A 25301-nucleotide genomic window follows, 5' to 3' on the forward strand; every position below is an offset into this window, starting at 1 on the left:
TGTGAGTGCTGATGATCCATTTCTGACCGTTCGATCATCAGATAGCCAACGTTCAGGGTGATCCCTTGTGGTCGAGAAGGCCGCCATCCCATTGTCTTCCGCCTTGCCCCGTCGGCGATCGGTACGAAGAGCGAGGGAAGAGACAGGAGAGGCGCTTTCGCCTTTGGAAAGAGGAGAGTCGGTGGAGGAGTACGAGGATGAGCGGGAACGGGGTGAAGAAGGTGGCGGAGGTGGCCGCGAAGGCGACCAAGTCGATCGATTGGGACGGCATGGCTAAGGTCCTCGTCTCCGATGAGGCCCGCAAAGAGTTCGCTAACCTTCGCCGCTCCTTCGACGAGGTCAATCACCAACTGCAGACCAAGTTCTCCCAGGTATAGAATCCCATTCCAGTCCAAGCGATATCGGATCCAGGGTTTCGTTTTCTTTTCTTTTAGGCCTTTGATCCGCTATTTTCTTCTGTTATGGGAGTGCTTTTCTGTTTATGGTGCTCTTTGGGAGACGTTCAACTGTGTGATCTCAATGGTCGATTGATTGGACGATGGCCTGGCTTTAGACAATCCGTCTTTTAGATCTCAATCGCAGATTAATAATAGAGTTCTCGATCTATATGATACATGAACAATGTGAAGAAAGGATACAAGAACTTGGAGACGCTGAGATCGATTCCTTCCGTTTTCTAACAACTGTTCGCGTTAGAATAAGATGGTTTTCCCTGATGAGGTTGTTATTGTTTACCTAGTATCTTAAATGCTGTATCCACCTTTATTTGTGTTTATACCTTTTCTAGGGTAAATCCTTTGAAATTTCATGAGGATGTTCCTTGTATATGTTTGTTTCATTATTTGCTAATGAAGATTGCTGATGATATGTGTAGTGTCAATCAAGAGTGTCCTGTTTGTCTTACTTATATGTGAGAGATCTTCATTTTGAAAGGATGATCTCTTTTCTTTCAACATACTTTTAAAACTAAACAGTTGACATTCTTCTATTTTTCTTTTTTCTTTTTTTTTTGTATAAGTGTGTGCTATGGTCACTGCTTAAATACTTATTTGAAAAACAATTGGTGAAAACAGCATGGAGGATTGAAAAGGTATGCTGCAATGATTAATACATCTAATGATAGTGGAACAGGATAGAGAGTTTACCATCATAAGCATCTTAATGTATGGGAAATTGGTATGCGGAGTGGGGTGGAATGTCCGTCAGCGTCCAAAATTAAGTGAATTCTCTGGATATTTTAGGTATTTCAAACATGTTAAAAATGCTGTTCAATACCAGAGAAAACCCAATCACTTGTTGAGCGTATGTTTCTTTTCTAGGTTTTTGTGTTTTAACTTATGGAAATAAACATCTGTATAATTTTGTTTCCTTTTCTAGTAGAATACATTAGTGGAAAATTAGGTCTGATTTCATCCAAGAGAAAATGAAAACAAAATGATTCAATATTATCTAGATATGGCCAAACGAGTTCTCTACAGACATGCATAGCTGACTACATAACAGAGGCATATGCTGATTACAGCCCTGTTAAGGAGTGGATGCAACCTAGAAGGGACTGCATACTGCAGCCTGCCTTAGACTTCACTATGCCAGTCAAGTGGGGCCGAGGTGTGTGACATTGGTCCTCTTTTTGACTAGCATAGTAGTTTGACTAATTTGGAAGGCTTAGAGGAATTATTCCAACATCATTACCATCTCAGGACAAGTTTACCATTCAATTTCAACAATTAGTGCTTTCCCTACCTGTGTTGGGAGTGGACCAGAGACCCAATACCTACTCTATAGTGGACTTAGGATGATATGTGACAATCATTTTCTTGTTAGTTCTTTAAGGTTGTGTTGTATCAAGAAATGCACATTGGCACAAGGTTTTCCAAACCATGTGTTGTATACATGCTTGGTAACTTATATATGTTGCAAAGTGGTATCATACAATGTCACCTCTGTCATGTTCAAGATGTGTTTATGCATGTGCTGGATATTGTACATGGATACCGTACATCATGCCAGTAGCATTTTTCTGCATCAACCACTGATAAAAGCTATGCAGTTTGCAGCATTCCTGCCTGCATTTGTTGGATATGCATGCATGAAATTTAGTTCATATTCTGTATATCATCTCTGACTTAGATTTGCATATTGTCTCTTTTTCAATATGAATATCTTCTTTTTTGTTAATTCTTCTGTTTTTATTTGAATTACGGGTTCAATGATTAATTGCTCTTGTTTACCTTTGACATAAAAATTGATGGAACAAACATATCGATGACATGTCTGGCTATAAGTTTGACTTTTTTTGTCCATGTAGTGTTATTTTCATTCTGTTCTAATTCTCTAATCTTGTTAGAAACAAAATATTCTCTTTATTTGTTTAGGTGTTAATTCTTTTCTCCTTTAATGAACGTTCCCTAATTTTTTCCTTCATAACTCGTAGGAACCTGAACCTATTGACTGGGAATATTACCGAAAAGGAATTGGGTCGCGCTTGGTGGATATGTACAAACAGGCTTATGAAAGTAAGGTCCATATCCTGATAGCCTTTGATGGATGCTTGAAATATTTTGTTGTAATTTTCTTGAATGGAGGTTTTCTTATGTCATTATATAAAAGAAATAGGCTCTGAGAAATGCCTGAGTCACATTATCAAGTTGTGACCATATTGAGAAATATGTTCCATTTCTGTAATACACTGTTATTAACTCCATTTTTCAGTGAAAAGTCCGGTTGCAGAAGTAACACAGCGTATCTTCCTTAGCTTATTTGTGGTGAATTTGTATTGGATAGAATAAATGCTGAATGTATTAAGAACACAGTGATTATCAATTAAATTCTGATCCAATAAGACTGTTGAAGCCAGTTCTTGTATTACTGGAGTGATGGGGTTGAGTATTTTGGCTTCCACAAAGATATATCATCTAATTGAGGGTTAAAGACAATATTGTGGATACAATAGAACAAAGTTTCTTGTATGGCTTAGTGATAGCTTCCCCATTTTTTATTTGGTCCTTCTTACAAAGATTGAAGGCCTGTCTCTGATTACTAAGACTGGAAAGGTTCATTCTAAACAAGTTTCTTTTATTTTTGGCAAGGACATTCAATTTTTTTATATTTTTGAGTTGAATATCTCATTCTATTTTTATAAACTGTGCAAATAATTATCTGTATCTGGTTTGACTTAAGATAAGATCAACTTTTCTCAGTATGATTTTTAGCAACACTATATTATGCTACAAGTAAATACAGTCTGATGTGAGTCATCTTCTCATGTTTGGACTTGCTGCAGATGTGAATGAGGTCTGAGAAAATTCCTTTTTACAGTTCTCTTCTGCAACCTTCAGAGATCTACATTGCCAAATATTCATGTGCCTGAACTCCATTTCATCCTTTCCCACCAAATTTTATCTTACACAAGCTTCATATGTATTGGGAATTAAAAAGTTTGGCCATTTTTGAACTTCAATCGTAAAGCTGATGAGTGTGACAGTTTATATGAGAATACATTGGGTTGATGATCTGAATCCAGCACTTATTTTGATGGAAGCATGTTGATTAAATATGTAGATGCTTATTCTCTCATATATTTTATGCTGAGTGACTTAGTGTTATTCATTTGCAGGTGTAGAAATCCCCAAGTATGTTGACACTGTGACTCCAGAATACAAACCCAAATTTGATGCCCTGGTGAGAGATCTCACTTCTTTGATACCTATCTTTTTCTGTTCCACATCCTGGTGAGAATTCTTGGGTTGAATCATGAAGAATGCTGTGGTACAAGAAACACCCTTGATTACTGTTCATTTTTATCTATGCTGTTCTTCGTCGGCAGCTGGTTGAGTTAAAAGAAGCAGAAAAGAAATCTTTGGCAGAATCAGAACGGCTGGAGAAAGAAATAGCTGAAATTCAGGAGATGAAGGTGAGGAAGCAGCATTTCCCAATGATGGCCACTGCCACAATTTAGTTACTGCTTCATAGCCATTGTTATTTTTGTTGGTTCTGAAAGAGTCTTGTTTTGTTTGCAGCAAAAAATAAGCACAATGACAGCGGATGAATATTTTGAGAGCCATCCCGAGGTGAAGCAGAAGTTTGATGATGAGATTCGAAATGATTACTGGGGATATTGAGTATCCGGCATCTTTCTTTCAGTGACTGGGCACGTCTTGGGATTTCTAATAAATCTATCTATCCTCAGTTTCCCTGTACATTGGAAAGGTACCAATTTGAGCAGGTGATTTGCCAAACTGTCATCGATGTTGTGCTTCATCGTTCTGTTTAATTTTTGCCCTTGTTTCTTTTCCTTACTATTAGCCAATAACCTTGTTCTGTGGCTCTCTTTAGACAAACGAGATCTACATGCAAGCAGTTTTTTATGCACCGATCAACCAAATTTCCCATGATTCACTGTCATTTCCAGTTCAATATCCATAATTTTTTATTACCGTCGGATATGTCTATCGGGAGCTTGACAATCGCTTGCATGTCGGCCTTTCAGAGTTTTCTTTCTTAGTCGACGATAACTGTGATGAATAGAATTCCGATGAGCCCCCTATCTTTCATTTTTCATGCCATGTTGGAATTGATGTGGCAGCGGGGGAAGTGTAAGGAGCTTTGATGATCCTAGCTTTGGGTCAAGTGATCCGCTTAATGGCTCGGTAGTGAGGCGATTGCCTACCTTTGTCATAGATGTCGCAACAGGCATCAACGAGGGTCCTAAGGTAGAGGAATTTAAATGACACAATTGTGGAATAGGATAGCTTGGGGGCATCGTCGTCGGAGTTGACGGTGAAGAGGCGATCAGAGTTGGAGCGAGCATTGTCCTTGTCGGAGTACTATCCGCGAAGAAGATGTTAACGACATTGACAAAGGAAGAGCACGAAGGCGGCAGCAAGGATACCAAGGGTGAGGAGGGCAGTGGTGATGCAATTGTCGAGCAACGAAAAGGCCATTTCGTTGCTCGGCAACTGCGTCGCTGCCATGCTCGCCATCGCCTTCGCACTCTTCCTTCATCAATGTCGTCGGTGTCTTCTCTACGGGCATTACTTCAATAAGGTCGACACTCGCTCTGACTCTAACCGTCTCTTCCCCGCCTACTCTGTCGTGTCAGATGGTGGCACCCCCAAGCTGTCTCCTTTCGCAGTTGCGTCATCTGAATTCCTCTACCTCAAGACCCTCGTTAACGCTCGCTGCGATGTTTACGACGAAGATGGTGGTCATTGACCTATTGGGTGGATTGCTCGACCCGAAGTTAGAGTCGTCGGAGCTTCTATTGCTCCCCTCGTTGCCACATTATTTCTGACATGGGCATGAAAAAGAGAAGAATGGGAGGCTTGTCGTAGGAGGAGTTCTATTCGTCGCAGTTGTCATTGTCCGAGAAGGGAAGCCCTGGAAAGCAAGCAGTTTTCAAACTCTCGATGAATGTATTCGACGACAGTAGAAAAATATGGGTCTTGGAATTCAACGTTGAGTATGCCATTGTACCCGTCATCGACGTAGTTGACGAACGACCCTCACCTCTTGGTATCGCTCTTCTCATCACAACCGTCACCTGCGGTCCCTAGTGCCATTGTCGTTCACCATCGCTAATGTCGTCCGTCACCCTCAAGTTCAAATTATTTTTTATCCTTTATTTTCATTTTTTTGGGGGTAAAATCAATAGGTAAGTGAATATAGATATTTTTATTTTCGTAATTATAAGGATATAAATATATATTTTTGAAATATAAGGACTTAGAGGTTAAAGATAATTAATTAGAAATGACAATGGATTCGAATCTGAATCTATCCCTATCTTGAACCATCAAATACCGGATTCAAAGACAGAAAGGTAACACTCCAAGTACAGAGTGCACAGCAGCAAGAGATGGAAGTGCACGTGAGTTAAATTAGCTGAATCATAGCCGGTTCCTTGCAGACCAACAGGCAACCTTACACCCCAAATTTGACCCATGTTGTTTTCTTGAGTTGGCAAACTACCTTTCCCATCGACATGCATCCAAGTCAGAACCAGCCCCAGTTTGATACAATTTTCCAGTTAAAAGAGTACATCCAAACATCGATGTAAAAAGCTCGGCTCACGGGTTCCTCTGTTCCGAAATCGATGTCGACAGAAACTTCTAGAAGTGGGTCTGGTCTCGAAGTAAATTGATGGGCTATTTTTGCTCGCATCGGAGCAAGACAAGACGAGTCGTCACTCCACTTAGGAAGACTGGCCATATAAAACTCCGGTGGGTGGTCAGTGATCTAATCCGGTGAGGTTATGTCCAATGCTATTACCTCAATCGGCGAGGCAGATAAGAAGAGTCGTCGCCGACCTCCTCTCTACTTAATTATTTCTCGTGCTCGGAGTGCCCGTTGACTTTGAGCATCCCCGTCAAAAAGGAATCAAAAGTCAGCAGTGGAGGATGAAACGTGCCACCAACGCGCTTTTTACCTTGTTGACTTTGGCTATTGCTCCTTTGGAAAGCACTGAGCTACTCTAAAACTCTATTATGTAGACATTGGGCGACTTTTTATGGAATAATTTCAGATTTGTGGCTCTTTTTTTAAAAGGAAAATGATCAAAATGTCCTCCGATAAATGGGTTAAACAATTAACATCATATGAATATAATGGATTCATTTGTACTAGCCTTTGATTATTGAACCAAAACATCATAACTAAGCAATGTCCCTCTTTATTATTATTATTATTATTATTTTTCATAATAAATAAACCTAATATTATAATATTTTCATAAAAATATTGATATATAAGTTTAAGCTTAAACGATAAGAATTAGATTTTTTTTGTCATCTATTATTTTGAAATATGTAGAACTTTTATAATTGCTATTTGAAACTACCCAGACTCCCATACAAATTATTTTATAATTGATAATGAAAATTTGTAGGGATTTGAAGGATATTTTGTTATGAAAATGGAGCTTAATTCAAGAAAACTCATAGATCACGAGGCTTTTCCTGAAACATCGCCCATACTAATAATAGATCATGCCCCTCTCATGTAAAAGCCGTACCATTTGGCACGCATCCGAAACCCCCTATCCGATCACGCGTCCTCCGTCCTATCCGATGACAAGATCACGAGCTCGTGACCGAGATATAATACTCGCACCAGGTCGAGCCACGTCATCCATCGCTCTCCCGTCTCCCCTTCCTCTCCCACGGCCTCGCGTCCGTCCCATTCCACAAATATCTCGTCCCAGCCGGTCGCGCACACCGTCATCAAACGGGGATCTTTTTTCTTAGTTGCGAACGCAATGTTTAATCTAACGTTAATTCTCCGATCAGGAAGATCGCGTTCGACCACTACAGGATTACTTACGCTGGGAAGGGACTCCGACGGCAGAGAAGGTGGACACGTAGCAGCGAGCTTTAGGAATTCTAGTAGATTAAAAGATGGGTTAGGCACGGCGAATTCATGACGCCCGCCGCCCATCGCTGCCGTTGACGGAAAATTACAGCCCTCCCACTACCACCGGCCAATTGCGTAAAGCCGCGCCGCCTGTAGTCCCTCCGTCGTCCACCTGTTCGCTCTCACCATCACGACCCCTTGTTTCTCCTCCTCGCGGGTCCCACAGCCGTGCCGCCACCGTTTAGGTGGGTCCGGATAAGCTTGCGTGGCACGGGCATTACCACCACCATCATCATCACGAGGTGGGACCCACCCCGGCGAGCGAGAAATATCAATGCCACGTCGGACCGTGAGGGCGAAGCCCGGCCTCCAGAGCGGCCACGCCGGGATCGCCCACGAATCTTTTACTGCCCCCTCCCTCACCCACCCGACCTCATCTCCCGTAATATAAAGGAGATTTATATATTACTTTAATATAGAATAAAAACCCACTTCCCCATCTCTATCTCTAAGAAAAAATCTTTTCCTGCCTCTCCTCGCGACGCCTTACCATCGTTTCCTCGCCTCCGAGACAGAGCGGGAGCTCCCGGAACACTAGCTTTGGATCGAGGGAGCCGTCGAGGTGCAGGTTATTCTTCCTTTTTTTCCCCCTTCCTTGTATTAGCTGTCGGTTTCTCGAATTCTTTTCTTGAATCTTGTGGGTTTCTCGTTATTTCTTTTTGGTGTGCGTGTTTCGTTTCTGGAATTTTTCTTGGGCGGAGGAGGAGGAGCGAATTTGTTTGTTCTTGCGTCTATTTGTCCAATTTTTGTGTGGATAAGTTTACTTTTCTTGTTCTTATTGTTGTTTCTTGTGCAGGAATTTGGTGGTCGTCGTGCTTTGAAATCGGTTGAGATGATGTTTATTAGGGTGTTGGAGGGATTGGATCCCATGTCTGGGGTTTGAAGATTTTACGATTTCGGTGATGTGTGTTGTTTGTTTAAGTTGAGTCCGCCATCGGCTTTGGGTACTCGGCCGATGCGGAGACTAGGTTTCGTTGGTGGCGATGGGGAAGTGTGTTGATGATTTGGTCTCTGTGGTGGTAACGGGCGAACTGCTTCTTGGTAGGGGGAAAGGAAACTCCGACGCTTGTTATGGTTCTTGGTTTGTTCGATGTTTGTGAGGGAGGAAGCAGAACAGCAGGTTTTAGCTTAGAATGGCTGTGTCAAATGAAAAGTGGATTGACGGGCTCCAGTTCTCATCCCTCTTCTGGCCACCACCCCAAGATGAGACGCAAAGGCAGGTAGGGAACGAAATTCTTCCTTCTTGCTGGCGCTTGACTTGTTGTTTATTTATCACCAACTGATTTCATTCATGTTTCTATCTAGCTCTTAATAATTTTTCTGGGATCATATAATTACTGCATTGTTCACATATTCAATATGGTTTGATAAATAAACAACTCTGTTGACTGTTTACAATTTAGATTATGAAAATTATGTCAACATTTTGTTACTACAATTTTCCTATAATTGATATGGTTTGATAAATAAATACCATTTCATGGTGGTTAATTTTGTACATTTTAGGCTATGTAAATTATCTTAACATTTTATTGAGATAAAGACTTGCATATTCTGAACATCTCAAATAAAATGACAGTTGTTGCACCAACAGTTACTCCAAAAACAAAAGAGAAGGAAATAAGTCTGCCCTTCATATAGATAGTTCACATATGTAAGCATAAACACTGTTCAATATTTTCCTTAACAATGAGAGAGAGTTTTGTTAACATAATTCTCTAAAGGGAGTATCAGCTTAACTAGTGAATGATGAAGAATTAATAAAAATATGCTTTAAATTAAATCCTTTTAAGGAGATGGGATTGCCTGACTAATGAATCTTGTCATACGAGGGACTTGCAGATTATGTCACTCAGATATAAGTAGGGAAGGCAGTTAAAAGTTGGCGAATGTTGTGAAAATGAATAATGATGATCATTTTCATTTGGAAAATGATAAATGCTCATAGATGCCCATATAAATTACAGGTTTGGATAATGAGAGCAAGTCCAGTTTCCTTGTGCTTGACGTTCATTGTTTTTAATAGTTGTCTATCTGGGGTTCACTATTATCTCTTAATCTCAACTGTATCAACTTATATGAAATATGTTATGGCAACATATCTTTGTTGGACATATTAATTTGTAGTTCTAAAGTTCAGGTAAGTATGATGATCATGATAATAATTTATTGGAGAAGAGTAAAATAATGTATATATATGTGTATATATATATACACACACACACATATATACACACATATACATACATATATATATATATATATATATATGTATATATACATATATACATATACATATATATATATATACATATACATATATATATATATATACATATATACATATATATATATATATATATATATATACATATATATATACACAGATGTATGTATTTATATATCTTAAACTTTTAGTATTCTATTACTTTTAATTTGTTGATCTAAGAGGGTATCCACATCCACCTCTTTCCACCATCAACTATCTCCTATCTATATATTTTGTCATTTGTACCTAACGGTCCAAGAAAAACGAACTGCTAATTTGAGGTTGCCGATGATGGATGATGTGTTGGATTGATTAATAAGGTTGTGGAAGAGGGTAAATGGTAATTTGGAGCTCACAAGTGGGTTCAAGTTTGAAATAAGATGAGCTTGACAATTGACAAAGATTCTGTTCTCGTAGTTCTGATATTGTCCTCAAGTTCAATGATTATGAAGTTGCGTACATCCATGGGCACCAGCTACATGGAAGATCAGGTGGGAAGGAAGTTCATGCACATTGTTGTGGATATGAGAAAAGGAAAAGGTCTAGATTCATTAAAGATGGAGACATCAATGTAAGAGCAGCTGTATGTCAATATGCCAGTAGGGTGGAGATGGCCTTACAGATTGCACTAGAGTTCTGCGCATGGTTGGCAGAAGCTGCTTGAAATTATCATGAACAAGGAAGAATCGAAATCTTGATACTGGTACTTCTATTGAACTCATACTGCACTGGCACTCTAATGCCATATCAATTGGTGCAAATAAAACATGAAACATTGAATCCTAAGCAATAATTTGTCTAGGGGACTCATATAGCTGAAACTGACAGATTCCTTTAAGAACTATACTTGTTTGACCCTGGTTATTTTGAGCTTACCCCAGAAAATGGGGCTTTAAACATGTTTAAGAACTTCCTGAGTCTTGCTGAGCTTATCCATGTGCAATTTTTGAGTGTGAGTGAGCTAAACTCTCTTAAATGTTTTTCCAGAAAATGGCTATGGACTTGAATTCTAATATGCAAATTAGCATAATTAGGATTGCACCAATCACATGAGTTTGGATGCTACCTAAATATCAGCTGTTCATCGTAAGCGTGAGCCAATTGTTTGTCCTAAGTTAGGTCATAGTACATTCCAAAACTAAGCAATCTGGTGGCATCAGAATCTTTTTTTAAGCAGATATTACTATATTGGAGCACTTGTTATAGACCAACTAATTTATCAGTTTCATGCTTCAACTTATCTTGATGTCTATCAAAATGTAACATGCTTTTCACTTTTCCTTAAGGCACAAGTTTTGGCCTATGTTGAATACTTCAGCCAATTCACCTCAGAGGAATTCCCAGAAGATATAGCTCAGGTATGAACATATAATCTGTGTATCATGTTTTAGGGATCCATTTTTCTAAGCCAAAGGTTACTATCTTGTTGTCAATTTGGATTAGCTTTAATTCGGCTATATTTTTGCATGAACATAGTACAACAACAACAAAGCCGTAATGTTCCAACTATTTGGGGTCCCCATGTGTATCTATATAAAAATTCATCTCCTTAGTTAAATTAAAAGTATTTAAATATTTATTTATAGTTTCTAGTTATGTATTTTTAGGCCTCTATATCTTCTTGTACTACTAATAATAAAATAATTCTTTTGCCTTTCCCAACTATAGTATTCATAGGTCTCCTTAGCACTTGGCATAAATGCTTAAAAAACTTACTCTTGTTTCTTGGATTTGTTTCTGCAGCTAATCCAAAGTCATTATCCCTCTAAAGAAAAGCGCCTTCTGGATGAAGTTCTGGGTATTGGAACTGCACTGCTGCCAGTTTTAAGTTGTAAAATAGTATAATGAAGTTGTTGACTGTTGTTTCTTCTTAATTTACAGCTCTATTTATTCTACATCATCCGGAGCATGGCCATGCAATTGTCCATCCTATTCTGTCACTAATAATTGATGGGACATTGGTGTATAATAGAAACAACCCGCCATTTAGTTCTTTCATATCCTTAGTCAGCCAAAATTCAGAGGTATGGGACTTTGAAAAAGAAAAAGTGTAGGTCTGTCTGAACTGTCAGATGTTTTACATATTGACACTTATTTCAACTTCATACTGTACCACTAATTTTAAATCATAAACTCCTTTATCCAGTTCACAATTTTTAGCAATTAATATGTTTGGCCAATTGACGACTGCAGAAACAGTGTTCTGAGCAATGGGCTTTGGCATGTGGTGAAATTTTACGCATATTGACCCACTACAATCGGCCAATTTTCAAGGCTGAGTGTCATAATACTGGAACTGAGAGGAGCAATAGTTGTAACCATGCAACAACAAGCAAGTCTGAGAAGCAAGAAGCTAACAATCCAATTCTACAGGAACATGATAGGAAACCACTACGACCATTATCTCCTTGGATTACAGACATATTGCTTGCTTCACCATTGGGCATTAGAAGTGATTATTTTAGATGGTACATAACAAACTTTCCTTTTGTCCATAAAGTTTGTTCATTCTAAAATTAGCTGTTAGAACTGCAGATTTAGTGAACGTCAAATTTACTCCAAGTCCTAAATTGGATTCTTCACTTGATATGTTGATCATGTGCTTCAGAAATCCTGCAAAGCATAGAATTTCTCTTATTTTATTTATCTTGTTACTTCTGCATGAAGCATGGACTTTATTTCTGGCACATTGTCGTCTCAAGTGACAGTTCTTCAGTTTGGTTTGGAAAGAAGCATTCAATGTACATGACAAATGTATATCTATTAATGGTTCTAGACTTCTAGGGCTTTGGGTTTAGTATCTGGGTAGACCTCTTCTAAATATAGATTATGGATGAAAGGAAGCATGTGAAAATCAAGGATAGCATGTGACTTACCCCTTACCCCGCTGGCCTGTTGTGCCAGTATAAAATCATATGGGGGCATGACAGAGTGCATGGTTGTGACTGTTGCACACATCCCATGTCACCCAAGCCAGTTGGCATGTAGATGCCAACACATTACCAGTGCAAGGGAATGACTATGAAACTGATATTCTGGTGCTGAGCATGGTAATATGTATAGGCTGTAAGAAATGCTAAGTGCATAGATTTTTGTAAACAGTGCTTAAATGCAGATAGAGTAGCCTGATGAGTTAGTAGTGAAGTCATAGTGATGAACTTAACAAGTGATTTTGCGGATCTGCCATTGCCACAACGAAAGCCTCAAATGGGCAAATTTTGCACTGCATGACCAAAGTTGCTACGAGCTAGGTGCACAAATTCAGTTGTGAATATGTTCCCATGATCAGATATAACTATGATAACTTCCTAGTGATACAATGACAATGCTGTTTGTGAATAACTTTTCTGAGCAACTTATTGGAGTTTGTGGTTCCTGATGGCATGCATATATAATTTTGACCAGTATTATATCATCATATGGACTGTAGTGTCCACTAGTAATATTCTTGCCTAGAGTCTAAGGGCCAATTAAATATGTTCTATATATATTCTTGTTCAATGATATATATTAACTAATGAACATAATAATTGAGATTGTGTTTGTTGATTCATTCAATGCAAATGTGACCCAAGGTCAACCTGATCTAGAATAGTAGTTGAACAATTTTGGGCTACCTGTGCCCTTTCGTAGCTTCACTGGTATATTTAGCATGTTATATGAACAAATATTTCATGGTACTTGTTTATATTTCTTGTTGTCATTGCAGACCATCTGAATTTTTTTTCGAATACATGTGTAGAACTTTGGAAAATTCACTACTTTGTATCTCATACATGTATATTTATAAACATTGCTCATTTCAGTGCAATATAGCTTCTGTTATCATCTATGGAGTTTGATTTTATGTATTATGTACTGCTTATTTTCCTTGCAAGTTTTAATGATCTTATCAATGTAAAATAGATGTCTTTGCTATTATTATACTTTCATTTAAGTTCTTCATTTATTTGCCACCTAACATATAATATAGGTCTTTTTTTTTCTTTTGCAAATTGAATTAGTTTGGGTCAAAAATGTCTTAGATTTTCTAGTCTTTTGATCTCATGATTCAAATAATTTCTCCACTCCAGCACAATAGTTACTGTGAATCATCCAACTAATGGACTTAGGATATGGCATTGCTGTATGGGGCAATTGTAGGCTGCCTACAATAGCAATTTCTCATTTTAATAAAGAAAATTATTGTACTATAACATGATTTGTGTCTGTTCAATGGTTTAAAGAATGAAATTTTATTTAGGCTTTCGTATCTCATTTCTTTTTTATGCTATGTTTACAAATATATGCATTGTCCTAACTACTCAGATAGCATCACCAATAACAATTACTTGTAAGTTCTAATTTGTATATGTTACTGGAACGGCATTTTCATGATCTATTTAATTATGATAATACTCATTGAGATTATTAAACCATATATTTTTTATTTAGGTGTGGTGGGGTCATGGGCAAATATGCAGCTGGCGGAGAACTAAAACCTCCAACAACTGGTTTGTAAAGTTTTACATACATGATTCATTTTTATAAGATATTGGCTTCAGTTGCGTTTTTGCATTCATTTTCTTATCTTATCTATTTCTCTCAGATTACTTAATGTTATCTTCGATTCAATTTGGCACAGTAAACATTTAATCATTTATAGCTTAATACTTTAATGAATGAGAGGTTAGAATTGTTATTTTTAAGATCATTACATCCAATGCTTAAAACCATGTGGATGTGATTTGAGGTGCTCGAGACCAAGGTTTGTAATACTGTTTGATACTGGTGATATTTACTGGTCCAACAGCTTACCGGTACGTGGACTATGGTAAACTGGACGGTATACTGGTTCAAGGCTTGTACCGCCCAATATAGGACAGTATAGGTCCTATACCAGACAGTTCTTTTTTTTTTTTTTTAATCTTTTTTCAGTCTTTTTTCTAAAACTCGGTTTATATGTCCCAGCACTTTTTATACCGTTAAGATATCAGTCTGAGACCTGACCAGTATAGAACCAGTATATGAAATTATGAACCTTGCTTGAGACATTGATTCACCTGCAATGGATGTGATGTGCCCCATATACCGTCATATCTTACAGGTAATTTACTTCTGAATAACTTTTCTGTCCTTGGCAGTGCATCATGATATTGATTTCTTTTTTTAGCATAGAGAAATTAAGATTCCATGCTCACTTGACTACCTTTGATCACTCATGTGAGGGTTCATTTCATAATGAACTCCAATACGTATACACTGTGGGACTTTTTGGGTAATTTTTTATATATAAATCTACTTGATCACCAGGATTTACCACTATAGATGTGGGAGGCACTTAGGTTTTCATGCAATTCAGCCTAAAACCAACTTGGCCAAGCCTTGTTAAAGCTAAGTCGGCCTTGTTGGGCCTATCCAAGCATTGTAAAGCTCTGAACAGCTAATGTTGACTCTGATTTAGAGCATGACAAAATGGAGATGATTTTGGAAGGTTTTCGTAATTTTTTTAACCTGAGAAAGACTTTTAAAATTAATAGAAAATTGGACAAAGAACACATTTCTATTTTCTAGTTATTTTTAGACTAATTTTCATCATTAATTTGGTAGCTATTTTGGTGACCCAAAGAGATGGCATATAGATGGTGTAGAGCTTTACTTATGCCTCCAAGAGGGAAAAGGCATGGGGAAAGTATTTGATGACTTTGGCAAATAAGGGAGAACCTGGCTGAGCTTGTTTGATAGGATATCCTAAGGTCGCTTCCTTCCTACCAACATGGATTTCAATGTTAAAGGATGACCTTTTGTTCTCCATTTGTTGAATTAGAGGGATCATATTGCTTTTAAGAGCATATTTGATCTGTATAGGGATCCGGTTCGATAATCTATTGACTTAATACCACATTTCGGATAGAAGTTTTGGTGGAGGAGAGAACTATCACAGGAAGATCAAGCGTAAAACTAAAAGAAAATAACTCTATTGCTTGTAAAGCTAAAGTGCTAACTATAAGGTTGAAAGCAATAAAATTAAAGTGTGTAATGCGACTAATAGGTGTGTAGGGCTCTAGTTGTCTTTAGACAGCACCTGGGTGCTCTCGGCAGATTGTGTATCGCCGTTGGTTTTCGATCTCCTCCTTTCTTGTTGTTGAAACTTTCCTCTGAGGTTTGGATAGTAGGCAGTAGGCTTTGGCGGCTTCTTACAATAGCTGGACGAAGCTTTAATGTAGTGTTTTGACTACTGGAACTTGAGGAAGAAGTGGCTGTGGCTGGAGGGCAAAACCTTTTTTGAACTCCTCATTTTTTGGCTCTCGACACAAGCTAGAACTAAGGCTGATTGTAGATTTCTTGGCTGTCTTTTGGTTCTTCTTCTTCTTGCTCTTACCAAAGGCTTCTTTTGAAGCTATTAAGGTTGGCAGCAAGTTGGAAAAGGTCTTTGTAGTAAAATGATGACAGGCAGGAAGAAGGGTTGCTGAACTTGCAAACCGCTCCTCTCTTCTCAGCCTAGGGCCGACTGACTTCTCAAGAGGGGGCACGACTTTGATGCTTTGGGGATGCTTTAGATGGATCACTCCTCCTTTTATAGTTAAGGTATGGGTGAAGTCCTAGCTAGGTTAGGACTTGGAGAGTCCTGATGCCTTTATGACTTGAATAGTCCTGATGCATTTAGGACTTGGAAAGTTCTAATGCTGTTAGGATTTGTTTAGGGGAATTCTTACTCCCATTAGCAGTTGGTGCCACCCTCTCCTTGTGGTTGCTCTCATTTGGGTGAGGGCTTCCCTAATCCTAGTCCTACTAGGATTGGGACTGAGGTGAGTGGGTTGTCGTGATATGGACTTTGCATGCCCAAATAGGGCTTTGAGGTTTCAAGAGGCCTTTGGATAGGAGTTGGCCAAACTTGTTGAGTGCTCTTGAGATCGTCCTTGATTAATAGTAATATATTCGGGTGGTCTGTACTATAAGATTGCACTTTTACCAGGTGGAACATCATATAATGTTGTAATATGCCATAGATATTGCTATTTTACCATGTACTATGATGTCTACCACCAACAAATGCTCTGAGAACAATATTGTTCATATGTTTTGAACACGTAAATATTGACCATCAGCCATAGGCAGCTCTTCACCAAGTACGACCCGTTATCTTGCTATTATGAGTAGGTCAATAAGAAAGGTACATTTGCATTTTCAGCTATGATTATAATATGAATATATGCCTCTGATTGAAGCTTTCTTGTAGGATAATTTCTAGTGTTTTAAAAAGTTTAATTATACTTTTTAATAAAAGGTCACAAAATATAAAAAAGAGTGGAAATGATTCTTCAATACATAAAAAGGGGAAGGATGTCTGATTGGTAATGACAGACATTGACCCGTATTGACACTTGATATGGCTCCAATGTTGGTACTGTCTTGGTCAAAGCCAGCCATGCCAAAATTGGTATCAGTATCTGACCGGTATTTTCAAACACTGATTGCCTCGCAATTTCTCTGATAAGCAGTTTTTCATTCTTAATAATTACGTGATGACGCAATTCGACCTTTGCAATATGCAGATTATAAAGCTCCAAGTTAGTTCTGAAATGAAAAACATATGTCAGGTTGTTGTTTTTTTTCTCTTCAAGTTTCATCCAATTCCTTGTGGATTTTTTACTACAAAATTAATGGCTAATACTTATTCATATGCTCGACATGGTTATTGCAAATCATGATTCCATGATTCCAGTGCACTTGTTTTTCCATTTCCTATGTGATGGTTGCCTTAATCATGCTAGAAGCATATTTTTCTTTCTTCTAAGTATTCTTGGAGATTCAATTTCTTAAATCAAAGATTGATTAACTTCTTTCACATAAAATATATTTTGTATGAAACATGTTTAGAAATTTAGAGCTTTACAGTTATTTCATGTTTCTACTATGCTATTGTAGAAGCCATTTCCTTCCACTTTTCAGTAGGTAAGTCCATGAATCTTATTTTTCTTTTTCATAACTCCAGGAACTTCATATTTCTTTTTCTTAATTCCACGAACTTCATTTTCCTTTTTTCTTAACTATCTTTTGCATGGGCAGACTTAGCAATAACCAGTAACCATTTTTACATTTGTAGCTTGTAGTCATGGATCTGGAAAACATCCTCTACTTATGCCATCAACTCCTCGATGGGCTGTTGCCAATGGAGCCGGAGTTATATTGAGTGTTTGTGATGAGGAAGTAGCTCATTATGAAACTGCAAATTTGACAGCAGCAGCTGTGCCTGCACTTTTACTCCCTCCTCCTACGACCCCCTTGGATGAGCATCTTGTTGCTGGACTGCCTCCTCTTGAACCTTATGCTCGTTTGTTTCATAGGTGGATATCTATATCATTTACCAACTTTGACATTTCAATACTTGGATATACTGCTTGCATATGTATTTCATTTGGTCAGGTACTATGCAATTGCTACACCAAGTGCAACACAGCGGCTACTTCTTGGACTTCTTGAAGCACCTCCATCATGGGCTCCAGATGCGCTTGATGCTGCTGTACAGTTAGTCGAACTCCTTAGAGCAGCCGAGGATTATGCATCTGGCATGAGGGTATGCATAGTTATAAAAATCAAACTTTCTTGAATGAGATATTTTGCTGTTCTATTGTTCTTTCGGTTCCTTCAATTCCCCTGCTAATCCATGACTTTGTTTGGCAATATTTTTCACTTCAAATCATGGATGTTGCAGTTCTGTCATTATGGAATTTTCAGTATAGTGGATTGAAGCTACCTTAAACCACTCAGGTTCTGAAATTTTAGATTTTAACTTGTTTGCATAAATTAACTGAACATGTGGCTTAATAGCTTACCATTTCACTTGTAAGTGACATAGCATGATATAATGCAAATGAATTCTAGTAGCATGTGTGATGGTGTATGGCAAAACATATGGCAGTAAGAATATGTTCCTGAATGTTGGTACATTTTCAAATTCAGGTCATTGCTAACTAGAGTACCCTTTGGCAGTAAACAGTGGAAGCATTTAAAATTCTTAAGCTAGTGCATAGTTCTTTTAGTTGCTCATAGGAAGATTGTGATTTTTTTTAATTTTGCAATTTGATACCAAATTGTTGAGTGTAAAATTTTATGCATTTCCCTTGACTTTGCCCCCATACATAGTTGTAGTTGCTGCATATGTTAAGCACTTATTGTAGCATCCTCAAATTTGAAAAATGTGTTTTATAGCTTTGAAACTTTAAGCTACCTTGGCATTTCATTATCACCATTTTATGCTAATTATACTTTTCCAGCTTCTTATTTTCTTTACATCCTAGTCTATTTCAACTATTTGCATCTTTATTTGGTTTTTGGTATAGTCAACAATTTTTCTTTTAATGGCAAAGCACAACAATTTTTCTTTTAATAGCAAATCACAATGTCAATATCTTCTTGGCAATCATGTTAGCACACCATGTATACAATAGCCGTTATAGGACAACTTGGCATGGCCATCGATTTGCATGCCTGGCACAGCTGTACATGCAGTCCTATGCTGATGGACATGACAATCCTTAGGTCTGGTCTTAAAGAGGAATGTTGGATTAGTTACAAGGATGGAGTAAGCTCCACTAGTCATGAAGTTGCTCAATCTGATATGTCATGATAAGCTATAAATTTTGCCAAGTCAAACTAAATGGAAGTAAGAACTGCTAAATGTTCTGATGTCATTTATTCTCATTTTTGGATAGAACAGCTAAAATCAATCCTATTTCAACCTGGCACGAGAAAAAAATTATATTTTCCAATCTCTTTTAACGATCTCTTTATATAAAACTGATAAAATAAAGGTCATAAGAGGGTCTTAGAGGGGTAAAGAAATTAGAAACGAAAAAAAACAAAGGAAAACAAGAAATAGGGGGTAAGGAAAGGAAAGAAGACTAGGGAACATGAAAGTATGGCTTAGTTTAGTCTACCTAACCACCGGCTCAACATTTTGCAAAAGATCAGAGCAGAATTGAGGATGAAGGAGGCAAAACTTTTCAGGTTAAAGATCTTGGCATCTTTTCTTTCTATTAACTTTAAAAAATGGTGCACAAAGTCCATCCCAACTTCTCTATGAGCTGGGACAGTACGAAGTTGATTTCGTACATAATCTATCCTTCCCTTGTACTTTTTGACTATAGAGAAATTTAAGGCAAAATTATGAAGTGCCAGATCGAGGAGGCAAATATACCACCGATAAAAAGATTATGGCATCTCCATTTCACTGGCATGGAAGAAACAATTAGAGGTATGTCCAGCATTTGATTGTAAGCCTGGTTTCAGGTACCATGGTATATCAATACCATTAGTACCCATACATAATATGGTACCCCTGGTATCGTCATTTAGAACTTTTACTGCAAGATCACTTTGATTGGAATTGTTCTTGATCATTAATGCAGGGTTCTTCATAGTTTGGAGGTAAGTGGGCATCTCACTGTTTCGAAGTTGAACCATAAAATGCAATAAAGGAAACCATTGGCTTAGATTTGTGGTGCATCCTAACCTATCTTGGAGCCCACCCTGTTTTTTGCCAGGCTGCTACTAGTAGACTGACCCACAGGGGTAGTTGAGACTTTGGAACATCCTCCATTTCTTCAAAATTTGTAAGCTGAGTGACATTCTAAACGAATATCATTATTTGCTTAAATGAGCGCAAAACAAACAATTCAAGACATGTCAACCATCTCTGCCTAACTAAAAGCTCACCCAGTGAATTAAATTGTAGATGCTAGCTACACTGACATCCTATTTTAAGAGGGCATGAGCATTCCAAGCTGTCTTGCAAAATGTCTAGAGAAACCTTATACAAAGTTAGGAAAATATTAGGATGAATTATCTCAAATGGAGGGAAAAAGCCTATACATAACAGTATTACGTTCCTAGAATTGCGACACTGCAGTCATGCAGAGAGGGAAAGTAGTTCTCTAAATTTGTGGCAGAGTAACTAGAATGCCCCAAAGAGTGGAATCCACTTCAAGGATATCAAACAAATTTGGTCTTGTACAGAGAAGATCAGCATATTCTCTCAGCGAGGACAAACATACACAGGTCCAATGACAGTGACATGTGCCCATGAGAAGTTTCAGTTCTCCTAAAAGGACTGTTCTAAAGGATGAATTTTTCAGCCAGTTTCAACATCGTTGAACAAGTTACACTAGCTATAATGAGCACTGCTGAAGTCATCTAAGTAATCAAAATAGGATTTTATTTTTGTAATGATAAAATGACAATTACTACAAATATACAAATTGACCATGACTTAAGATAGCTTCACCTAGACTCAAATAAGACCCTAGCTAGTTAATTTGACTCTTATCACAACTTCAGCTTGCACCATATATGATCTAAAATGAGGGATGAAAATATATACGAAATAATTTTAAAAAATTAAAATACATGACCCGTTACAGTTAAGGAAGGTGGTGTAATTCACCTAGCAGTGCAAGGAGAGCTAGAGGAAGACCTATTATTGGTTAATCTGGTTTCATGATACACTGCCAAAAAAAAAATCAACCTAATTTGTTGACAAAATTTGTAGTTATGCAAGCTTCTTTTATAGTATATTTTGCCTTCATTTGACATCTCCGAATTTGCTGATTAAAGTAGTTAATACTTTTGCTCAGCATGTTCTTGCTGACTTCTTTTGTTTTCTACTTGCAGCTTCCAAGAAATTGGATGCATTTGCATTTCCTGCGTGCTATTGGCATTGCGATGTCCATGAGAGCTGGTGTTGCTGCAGATGCTGCAGCTGCTTTACTCTTCCGCATACTCTCACAACCTACACTGCTTTTTCCGCCTTTAAGGCATGCTGAAGGAGTTGAAGTCCATCATGAACCCCTGGGTGGTTTTATATCATCATATAAGAAACAGGTAATTCAAGATAGTTTTTAATCACATTAATAGACATGATTCACCTTTTCAGTGTGTTCAAAATTTACCTTATTTTTTGTGGCTTTGCATGTTTATGATATTATTACGTGAGCTGTCTGGTTTGAAATTTGTAATTTTAATTTGCTCCCTTAAGTTGTCTTTCTGTAGCTAATGTATGTTGTTGCTGATGATAAATTTTGACTAGCTTGAAGTTCCTGCATCAGAAGCTTCTATTGAAGCAACAGCTCAGGGGATTGCGTCAATGTTGTGTGCCCATGGTCCTGATGTTGAATGGAGAATGTGTACCATATGGGAAGCTGCATATGGTTTGCTTTCTCTGAGTTCCTCCGCTGTTGACTTGCCTGAAATAGTAGTTGCAGCTCCATTGCAACCTCCTCCATTATCTTGGAATTTGTATCTACCGCTATTAAAAGTCTTGGAGTATCTCCCACGAGGAAGCCCATCTGAAGCATGCCTCATAAGGTTATTTGTCGCTACTGTTGAAGCTATACTCAGAAGAACCTTTCCTTCAGAAAGCTCTACTAAGCAAAAACGTAAATCAAGACTTCATGGAAGCATGTGGTCTGCAACTAAGAACTTTGCTATTGCAGAGCTTCATACAATGATTCATTCTCTATTTCTGGAATCTTGTGCAACAATGGACCTTGCATCCCGTTTATTATTTGTTGTGCTAACTGTTTGTGTTAGTCATGAAGCTTTACCAAATGGGAGTAAAAGGTCAACAGACTATGGTAGTTATTCTGCAGATGAATTCACTGAGGAGCCACAAGTTGTCAATGGAAGAGCTGCTAATAGAAACAAAAATCGGAAGAAACAAGGACCTGTCTCAACATTTGATTCCTACGTTCTGGCAGCTGTATGTGCATTGGCTTGTGAGCTTCAGTTGTTTCCTATAATTTCAAAAAATGGTATACATTCAGATTCCAGGAAATCTGCAAAAGGCATCAAGGCTGCAAAAACTAATGGAATTGTTTATGAGTTACATAGTACTATAAGGTCTGCTGTCTGTCACACTCGTAGAATTCTTGGAATTTTGGAAGCCCTATTCTCACTGAAGCCATCTTCTATTGGTACGTCATGGAGCTACGGTTCGAATGAGATAGTAGCTGCTGCTATGGTTGCTGCACATGTTTCTGAGTTATTTGGAAGATCAAAGGCTTGCATGAATGCTCTCTCCATTATGATGCGCTGCAAGTGGGATGTAGAGATTTCCACTAGGGCATCTTCACTTTATAATCTTATTGACAAACATGGCAAAATTGTTGCCTCAATAGTTCATAAGGCCGAACCTCTCGAAGCACAACTAGTACATGCACAAGTGCGGAAGGATGATCCAACATATTCAAGTGGTAGAGTATCAGTTTCTACGGGCAGCAGCGTCTTTTTACCAGAGGATATCCCATGCTCAGAATCTAACTGTAGTTCATCAGGAACATTTGTAAAGGCCGGCAAAGGAATTTTATCCACTGACACTATTATAGAGACATCAGGGAAAAGTTTTTCAAGTTTGCCGGTTGATGCTTCAGATTTGGCAAATTTTTTAATGACAGACTGGTATGTCGGTTACAATTGTGGCACACAAACTCTACTGAGATCTGTTCTTGCAGAGAAACAGGAATTATGTTTCTCTGTTGTTTCATTGTTGTGGCATAAACTAATTGCAGCCCCGGAAACAAAAATGAGTGCAGAAAGTACATCTGCTCATCAGGGTTGGAGACAGGTATGCACTGAGTTTTTTTATTTTTTATCCTCAATTATTGCTATTTTAATTACATTTATTAGATCTGTCATAAAGTTTCTTATGTCTATTGTAATTTAGATGTGCTATAAACTATTCCATGAGGAACAATTTCATATATTTTAATCTGTTTATGTTCACATGCATGTTATACTATATTAATATGATCTATTAATATAGATGTAGCTTCTAATTCTTCCAAAACTTTGTCACTATGATTCCTCATAAATGCCGTTAGATAGATATGCTTTCCCATTTTAACTGTCATGTGAGTTGCCATTCGCTTTAAGCTGAGCTTGCAGAGTTTTTGTTACCATGTATCGCACATTGTCGTTACCTGCTAGAATTGCCTACAATGTGTAACTTTTTGAAGGCAGGAAGCAGGGAGCTGTTTGATTGCACCATCACATAGATATGAATCATCTATTATGAAGTGATTTATTGACTAACCCTTCTCACTCATACCAGAATCCAGTTGTTTCCGTCATCGAGAAGATCAGACAGACTAACCAATTTTACCCTTATGCTAGGTTGTAGATGCAATTTGCAATGTCGTTCCAGCATCACCAACAAAAGCTTCAACAGCTATCGTTCTACAGGTCCAGAAATTATTTAGTTTTAAACTATTTCAGTACATAAGTTACTTATGTTTTAATTTATTTCAGCTATTGTTCAAATGCTCCCGTTTTTCCAGTCACTTTTGGAGAAATGTGTTCTTTGGGCAGGCAGAAAAGGATTTGCAGCCATGGATTGCAAGGGATGATGAGCAAGGGCAGAGAATGTGGAAAATCAACCATCGAATAGTTAAATTGATTGTGGAACTTATGAGAAACCATGAATGCCCAGAAGCACTGATAATCCTGGCAAGTGCCTCAGATCTTTTACTCCGTGCCACAGATGGATTGCTTGTCGATGGAGAAGTATGCACTCTGCCACAATTGGAGGTAATTTCAGAAGCAAACTATAAGTATAATCTCAGTATTAAAGTCCCAATATATTGCTTAAACTGCTGGATTGTTGTTAATGCTTCAGAATAATTAGCTTGGAATCATCGTAGTTGTTTTCTTTTCTTATTCAGTTTGTTCCCCTGAAGTCCCTCTTGTGTGTCTTTTCTGTTGAACAAAATCTTGAACTAACATTAGACCTGGTTTATACTTTTGTTCTACCTATTCAATGATGAGCAGCTTCTAGAAGTGACAGCTAAAGCAGTTCAACTTGTGATACACTGGGGAGAAACAGGTCTTGCAGTTGCAGATGGCCTCGCAAATTTGCTTAAGGTAGCAGCTTCTGACTCGGCCCGCCTTTATCGCAATAAGCAAAATAATTCTAATTCGATGGCAGCCTTACAAGTTACATCGAACAACATTTGCAGTGCCGTTTATCATCAACCGTCCGTTGCCTTTCTCATCCAAGTGCACATGTTCGTGCTCTCAGTGCATCAGTTCTTCGGGACATATTGCACAGCAGCTCAACAACCATATCTGGCGGTTGTTTGAACGTGGATGGGCAGCGCAATTGCAATTCATCTTACCACTGGCAGGCAGACATGGAGAAATGCATACAATGGGAAGCTCAGAGCAGACTTGCGACTGGTCTAACGCTTGCTTACCTTTGTGTCGCTGCAAAGGAATTAGGCTGCCCCATCGATTGTTGAGGAGCTGCAGCAAAGTCCCTGATGCGACAGCCAAGCTCTGAAACCATCATATGTTTAATATTACGTGGTTAAACTTGCCAATGCATCGTACTTATTATGCATGTTTATGGTTTGGAAAACGGTTGTCAACTTAACAAATGTCGTGTTTTCTTCCGCTATATCTGATTGTTGCCACCGGGTGTCTTCGATCTACAAACAGACGGGGAAGAACTTTATAAAGCTGGGCATGCTTGCAGGTTACGGTCTCTTGTGGTTATGAGGCTTCGGTTCCCCGTTTCTTACTGTGGATACGAAGCACCCCCCATAATTATATCTGTATGGAGATGATATCAGCATCGGCAGTTGAC

General features: G+C 38.2%; 2 protein-coding genes across 3 annotated transcripts; both read left to right on the plus strand.

The window, feature by feature from the left end:
* Positions 1 to 67: 67 nt before the first annotated feature.
* Positions 68 to 4391, plus strand: LOC135678551 (ATP synthase subunit d, mitochondrial-like). The gene is made up of 5 exons (XM_065191482.1): positions 68 to 371; positions 2435 to 2516; positions 3617 to 3681; positions 3827 to 3913; positions 4020 to 4391. The coding sequence occupies exons 1-5, from the start codon at positions 198 to 200 to the stop codon at positions 4119 to 4121; spliced, it is 510 nt and encodes a 169-aa protein (XP_065047554.1). The 5' UTR covers positions 68 to 197; the 3' UTR covers positions 4122 to 4391.
* Positions 4392 to 7820: 3429 nt separating this feature from the next.
* On the plus strand, positions 7821 to 25112 carry LOC135678552 (protein GIGANTEA-like). Of its 2 annotated transcripts, none has more exons than XM_065191484.1 (15): positions 7821 to 7972; positions 8207 to 8630; positions 10966 to 11037; positions 11423 to 11477; positions 11561 to 11703; positions 11873 to 12147; positions 14114 to 14172; positions 17766 to 18006; positions 18086 to 18236; positions 21332 to 21541; positions 21747 to 23282; positions 23831 to 23899; positions 24026 to 24244; positions 24485 to 24577; positions 24673 to 25112. In XM_065191484.1, exons 2-15 carry the CDS (start codon positions 8544 to 8546, stop codon positions 24952 to 24954), a joined length of 3492 nt encoding a protein of 1163 aa, XP_065047556.1. In that variant the 5' UTR covers positions 7821 to 7972; positions 8207 to 8543; the 3' UTR covers positions 24955 to 25112. The 2 variants fall into 2 exon arrangements, with proteins under 2 accessions (XP_065047556.1, XP_065047555.1); XM_065191483.1 differs by having other exon boundaries at positions 7824 to 7978.
* Positions 25113 to 25301: the final 189 nt, after the last annotated feature.

This window comes from Musa acuminata, chromosome BXJ1-7 (assembly GCF_036884655.1).
Source record: "Musa acuminata AAA Group cultivar baxijiao chromosome BXJ1-7, Cavendish_Baxijiao_AAA, whole genome shotgun sequence".
NCBI classification, from domain to species: Eukaryota; Viridiplantae; Streptophyta; class Magnoliopsida; order Zingiberales; family Musaceae; genus Musa; species Musa acuminata.

Bases quoted from the DNA above. Each gene is read 5' to 3' on its own strand.
- LOC135678552 (XM_065191484.1), top strand. From the start codon at position 8,544: ATGGCTGTGTCAAATGAAAAGTGGATTGACGGGCTCCAGTTCTCATCC. The intron at 11,704-11,872 runs GTATGGGACTTT...TGACGACTGCAG, and splicing joins TAGTCAGCCAAAATTCAGAG to AAACAGTGTTCTGAGCAATG. The intron at 23,900-24,025 runs GTCCAGAAATTA...TTCTTTGGGCAG, and splicing joins CAACAGCTATCGTTCTACAG to GCAGAAAAGGATTTGCAGCC.
- LOC135678551 (XM_065191482.1), top strand. From the start codon at position 198: ATGAGCGGGAACGGGGTGAAGAAGGTGGCGGAGGTGGCCGCGAAGGCG. The intron at 372-2,434 runs GTATAGAATCCC...CATAACTCGTAG, and splicing joins TGCAGACCAAGTTCTCCCAG to GAACCTGAACCTATTGACTG. The intron at 3,914-4,019 runs GTGAGGAAGCAG...TTTTGTTTGCAG, and splicing joins CTGAAATTCAGGAGATGAAG to CAAAAAATAAGCACAATGAC.